This window comes from Chaetura pelagica, unplaced genomic scaffold, assembly GCF_000747805.2.
Source record: "Chaetura pelagica isolate M959 unplaced genomic scaffold, ChaPel_1.0 scaffold383, whole genome shotgun sequence".
NCBI classification, from domain to species: domain Eukaryota; kingdom Metazoa; phylum Chordata; class Aves; order Apodiformes; family Apodidae; genus Chaetura; species Chaetura pelagica.
In genome coordinates this window covers 249,238-255,414 of record NW_009952804.1, presented here as the reverse complement: position 1 = coordinate 255,414, position 6,177 = coordinate 249,238, and the positions used below count along the sequence as shown (strand labels likewise).

At 48.1% G+C, this 6,177-nt stretch overlaps 1 protein-coding gene across 1 annotated transcript in view; it reads left to right on the top strand.

Moving 5' to 3' along the window:
- The window catches only part of NEFL (neurofilament, light polypeptide), a 4,832-nt gene extending 697 nt beyond the window's left edge, over positions 1-4,135 (top strand). Inside the window, exons 2-5 of the mRNA XM_009995015.1 lie at positions 2-319; positions 1,174-1,298; positions 2,226-2,545; positions 3,584-4,135. Coding sequence (XP_009993317.1) covers positions 2-319; positions 1,174-1,298; positions 2,226-2,545; positions 3,584-3,765 — 945 coding nt within the window. The 3' untranslated portion in view covers positions 3,766-4,135. The remainder of the gene's footprint in view (position 1; positions 320-1,173; positions 1,299-2,225; positions 2,546-3,583) is intronic.
- Positions 4,136-6,177: the final 2,042 nt, after the last annotated feature.

The following is a 6,177-nucleotide window of genomic DNA, read 5'->3' as shown; positions in this document are numbered from 1 at the left end:
GGCGGTGGAGATGGACGTGTCGGCCAAGCCCGACCTCTCGGCGGCCCTGCGGGACATCCGAGCTCAGTACGAGAAACTGGCGGCCCGCAACATGCAGAACGCCGAGGAATGGTTCCGGAGCCGCTTCACCGTGCTCACCGAGAGCGCTGCCAAAAACACCGACGCCGTCCGGGCCGCCAAAGACGAGGTATCCGAAAGCCGAAGGCTGCTCAAAGCCAAGACGCTGGAGATCGAGGCCACCCGAGGTATGAACGAGGCGCTGGAGAAGCAGCTGCAGGAGCTGGAGGAGAAGCAGAGCGCGGATATCTCTGCCCTGCAGGTGAGATTGGGGGGCGTGAGGGGTGTCCTGGACGGGAGGGCATCGCCTCCAGCCCCGGGGGGTATCCCGGAGGGAAGGGCATCGCTTCCAGCCCCGGGGGGTATCCCGGAGGGAAGGGCATCGCTTCCAGCTTTGGGGGGCTTTGCTTCCAGTCCCGGGGGGCATCCCGGAGGGGAGGGCATCTCTGCCAGCCCTGGGGGGCATCCTGGAGGGAAGGGCATCGCCTCCAGCCCGGGGATGCATCGCTTCCAGCTTCGGGGAGCTTTGCTTCCAGCCCTGGGGGGAATCCTGGACGGGAGGGCTTTGCTTCCAGCCCCGGGGGTCTTCCCAGAGGGAAGGGCATCGCTTCCAGCCCCGGGGGGGCATCCTGGAGGGGAGGGCTTTGCTTCCAGCCTGAGGGCATCACTTCCAGCTCCCAGGTACATTCTGCAGCAGTGCCACGTCTCCAAGCTCTTCAGGTATCCTAGAATCACAATGTAAATCGCCAGGGAGCTGTAAAGCACGAGGCAGGGTTCCTTTATATACCTGTAAAGCCTTGAGCTAAAGCTAAAAAGCACCAAGAGAGGGAGAAAGCAAAGGGATGCATACATTTCCTGCACATGTTAGTCCTTGGAGGGCAGAAAATGGAGGTCCTGGTGTTAAATAGGGATGGAAAAATAATAACCCTGTAGGTGCAGGGGTGGGAAAGCTCTGCCTGGGAATTGGGATTTGGTGAATGGTGCAGGTTTGGCTGCAGGGAGGAGTTGGGTCTGTTGGCTCTGCTAGAGCAAGGTGAAGCTAAGAGGGGCTTTCCCTCCAAGGCATGAGTGTTAGAATCAGGAGGCTGACACTGCCAATGGTGTTACTTCCAACAGGATACCATCAACAAGTTAGAGAATGAGCTGAGGACCACAAAGAGTGAAATGGCTCGGTACCTGAAGGAATACCAGGATCTGCTCAATGTGAAGATGGCCCTGGACATTGAAATTGCAGCCTATAGGTATGATGGGGGGGAATATTTACCTGAGTCAGAACTTGGAGCAGGTTCCCCTTTGTGTATTTTGGAGATCATTTATTTTATTTATCATCCTTCCAGCTGAAATGTTCATAGGGAGATGTCAGAGTTGAATCAGGTCTTCTCCATTGTCTGCCTATTGAAGAAGCAGTTGCTTCTGAGGTCAAATATTTGCTTTAAAGCCAAATATTCCGTGTGCAGCCAACTTGTGTGACTACTAATACATATATGCATCCAGAACTTGTAGCTCTGCAATTTGTCTCATTTCTCCATCTTTACAGGTAAAAATACTTGTTCTGTACTTGCATTGAAGAGATCTTGTATCAGTGGGACTTCCTAATACAAATGATTATGTTTTCCAAATGGTTAATCCCTTTTAAGAGTGGGCTTTGTTTCCAGCTCCCAGAAGCTATGTCCTGCAAAGCAAATATTTTCCAGCACAATTACTGCTAAAAGGATGGTCTGTCCCAGACACCGTTAGAAATTGCAGAGGCTGAGACAGTTTCTGTGAGTGCCACAAGGGGGAATATTGAGAAAGTGGCTATAAACCTTGTCTGGTAACTAAACGTCAGAGTCTCAGGTCTGCATTGCTCTCTGCAGCCCTACAGGCTAAAAAAATGCACCTCAGATTTCACCTGCTGCAGGAACCTCATCCCAAAGGGTTTTTTCCCCATTGTTTCTTCTCACAGGGAAAAGTATTAATTCACCAGTAATGTGCCCCTCAGAAGCTGAAATTGTTCCAAGAAGATAGGGTAGCATTTCCACATAAGTTACTCACTATGGGCTAGTTTTTGCACTCCTGAATATTCAGTCTCTGGGGCTTGTGTAGCTCAAGGCATCATTATCCTCGTGGTCCACAGCTGAAACTGCAGCAGCCTAACTGATTGATTTGTGTCCTGTTTTTTCTGCTAGGAAGCTGCTGGAGGGTGAAGAGACCCGACTCAGCTTCACCAGTGTGGGAAGCATCACCAGTGGCTACACCCAGACTGCCCCCAGTTTTGGCAGGTCTGCCTACACTGGGCTCCAGTCCAGCTCCTACCTGATGACAACCCGTTCCTTCCCCACCTACTACTCCAGTCATGTCCAGGAGGAGCAGATTGAAATAGAGGAAACCATTGAGTCTGCTAAAGTGGGAGAAGCCAAGGCAGCCCCTGCAGAAGAAGGTGAGGAGGAAGAGAAAGAGGAAGGTGAGGAAGAAGCAGGAGGTGAAGAGGCTGAAGAAGAGGAGGAAGGTACTTATTTCAGATCCCTCCCTTTCCTGCTTCACCCTGCTCATGTGGGGTAAAACCCAGAAATCCTGATGCTTAAGTCCAGTGATGAGACCTCTATCCTTGTCTGCTCTCATGAGCAAAGGATTGTGGTATTGAACCCCCAGCATTTAAGCAGGGAAGATAGAATATTGAGTGGAAGGTAAGGTAAATGTTCCAGATCAGGCAGATCATAGGTCTGATTCCACTCCCCTGGAAACCACTGGGTGTTTTTTCCATTCCAGTTTCCAAGCATGAGAAGGAGAATACTGGAACATGTTATGCTGTATTAACATGGCAGCAAACACTGCTTAGCTCTTGCAGACATTCTCAGAAAGAAGGAACAGAACATCCTGAGCTAAATATGGATTCTCAGAGGGCAGCCTGTGATAATGGGAACATCAGCAGGTGTCTGTAGATGTTATGGTGGGTTCAGTTTGTAGCAAACCTGTTGCCTGAGGTCTGGCAAGTTCTGTTGTTTAACCAAAGATTATGCCACTTCCTTGCTGCCCTGTAAGTCATTTGCCAAGCTTGTATTTTAAAGAAAATGTAAAAGAATGTTGGTTTTCCTGACCTCAGTTGCCTAGCTCTGAAGGATTTAACCTAAACATACCTGAAATGCATTGATTACCATTGAACTATTGGAATTTGTTAGTGCAAACATTAATTAGAATGAAATTATAGCTAAAAGCTAATTGGAGAGCAATGCCTTTTTGAACCCAGGTCTTTGGGTGAGGCTTAAAAGAACGAGTCCACACTCAATTACTATTTTTCAAGGCCATGATTTTGAAAAGATTTCAAAGTGTTTCACTCCCTTTCAAGTCTAGGATAAGTTGGTTGTGTAGTTTTCTTGGCCTCCCTTGGAAGTCCTGGCTAAATGTCCCTGCTTTCATGCAAGATCAGTTGCCAGTCCCATCTGGCTGCCCCCCAGGTGTGTGGGGTGAAGGGTGTTCTGGCTCCTCTGAAATTCCAGATGTGGAACAGCATGTAGATGGGAAATCTTTCTTCTTTTGCCATTCAAAGGTGCCAAGGAAGAATCTGAGGAAGCCAAAGAGGGTGAGGAAGAGGAAGGAGAAGAAGGGGAAGAAACAGCAGCTGAAGAAGGAGAGGAGTCTCAGGAAACTGCTGAGGAAACTGGTGAGGAAGAGAAGGAAGAGAAAGAACCAGCAGGAAAAGAAGAGAGTGAAGTGAAGAAGAAGGCTTGATGCTTAGGCAGGCAGGCTTTCTCACCAGAATAAATGATTGACTGAGCTAAAATTGCAGTCTCACATATTTATTAATTCAGTGACCACTGAGGTTTAAAGTTAATGATGTTTCTCTCTGTGCAGAGTATGAGTTTGCTTGCAGAGCACCCTCTGGCTTGTTCCCCGAGTGCCGCATGGTCTACACGTATGAATTCAGGGGTTGTGTCTGTCTTGGGTGGTTCAGAACCTTAACATTTAAAAAAAAGTCATGGGAATGAAAGTTCTCCTTAACTTGCATTTAAAAAATAATTATGGAAACCTTGGGTGGGTAAAATAATGGAGGCTTCAATAAGTGTGTGCAATAAGGCTAGTCAATAAAGTTACAGAAATGCTTACACGGATTCCTTGCCTGTGTCTTGTCACTAATGCACTTAAAAGGTTGATAAAGTGGGGTACCATGTTCCTCTTTCAAGCCTGTCTAACAGGATGTGGGATACTGGGTTCTGTCTGGATGCTTGGAGGACTAATGGGTGGACAGCATTTCTTAGGAGGCTGTGAAATTTCCTGTGGAAAGCTTAAAATGGTGACAGTACAGCAGTGTCTGCTCTCAGCTTGGTGGTGGGTCTCACTGGGCTCTTGGACACACAGGCTCCCTTTGGCCTCTTGGAAAAAAGGTTTTCAACCAGTCCAGAAGCCAAATGCAAATGTGGCTGTTTGAACAACTTCCTATCAACTTTTTTAATGTCTGACAGGTTCTGCTGCTTGGATGAGCTGCCTTTCCAGGGTCCTGTCTTCAGTCAGTCCACTGTGGACTGAAAGAAGCTCATTTTCTTTTGGAAATGTTAACCTTTTAAAGTGAGAGCTAAAGAAAGGTCTGAGCTGTGATCAGGCACCAAGTAGGAGCAGCTCAGCAGCCAAGCCTGGCAGTTGTACAAGCCACGTCCTGTGGGCTGAGCCTGTTCTCTATTAGCTCAGGTTGATGCATAAAATTAAACCCTGTGCTAAGAGCAAGTGCTGGATTAATGCTGCAAATCAAGCCATTTCAAATAGACCCATCTTAATACAGGCATTACATGGCTGCACTTAATCTTTTCACTGTCCCATTTAGCTAGATGGATTTTTGCAAAGGATTTTGGGGTGACTTAATTTTCTACACTGACTTCATGGCAGCAGTTGATTTTCACAGGCTCCTTGATCCTGTGTTGAGAGGGAAAGGAAGTGTGTTTTTATACTAATGTTAGGGGTGTTCCAAAAGTATCTCCTTTTCAGTGCTGAAAAGAGTTATGGAGAAGATGATGATGATGGATGAGGCAAGCAATTAAAACAATTCTTTGCTTCCACATTCCCAGGAAAAACAGCAGAAGAAAGAAACAGCAGCTTTGATAAAACCCTTCAGGAAATAGAGCTTTTATGCATAGGTAATAATTCCAGTTCAGGGAGTTCCAGCATCACTTCCAAATGCTTATTTTCCCTCTCTCCCCCTGGTTCCTTCAGGTTTTGGTGCTTTTGAGAACTAGAAGGGAAATGAGTAAATCTGTTTTTCCCTTCTTCAACAACATCTCTTCTGAGTCTTCTAAAATCACATTTCCCCTCTGCTTTTAGTGGAGATTTTTCTACATGGATTTATGCCAACTTATTCTTTCAAAGCAGGTTTTCTCCTGTCTCCAGAAAAGCAGTGGGGAGGGGGATGGGGGGATTTGCAGGCTCTTGAGTAGGAGGTGACTCTGCTTGTTCGCTTCCCAAAGCTGCCAAGGGCTTGCAGGAGACCTGCTCCTGGTGGGGTGGGAGACCCTTCATTGCAACACAGCAGAATAAAGGTGGTACTACCTGAGAGCTCTGTCAGAAAATGCTGAGCAAGGCACTTCAGCCTGGAAAGAGGTAAAAACCACGTTAGGCACGAGCTCAGAGCTCTGCGCAGCCATTAAAGCCCAACTGCTATTAAATAGGTTGGCATATATTAAAGCCACTGCCCCACCCTGCCAAACACTCAGAGCTCCTTTCAACTTCTCAATACCTGATGGTGCTTCCTCTTTCCTGTCCTTTCTTGCAGATAAACCTCTTCCCTCAGTCCTGAGTCCCCCATGGGAAGGGATCCGGCCGGCGAGCTCTGCCCACCTTTGCAGCCAGGCTGCTTGGGATGCTCTCAAACCAGCACATTCAGAGACACACCAGCAAACCAGTTCCTCCTTGCAGTGTGTTCCCCTCTGATCCCCACTCCTTGGGTTATTTTTCACGTATTGCAGCTAGAGGAGAGATCTCCCCACTCTGCAGGCAACGTGTGAGTCACAGCGCGGCAAGGAGCTGCAGAGAGGGACAAGCTGCAGTGCCTGTCCTGCCTGCTTTGTTCCCCCAGTCCTGCCTGGCTGCTGAGGTTAAACTGGTGGGAGGGAGGATGGGAAGACAGGTCTGCATGCCAAGATGCTCCCAGGGCTG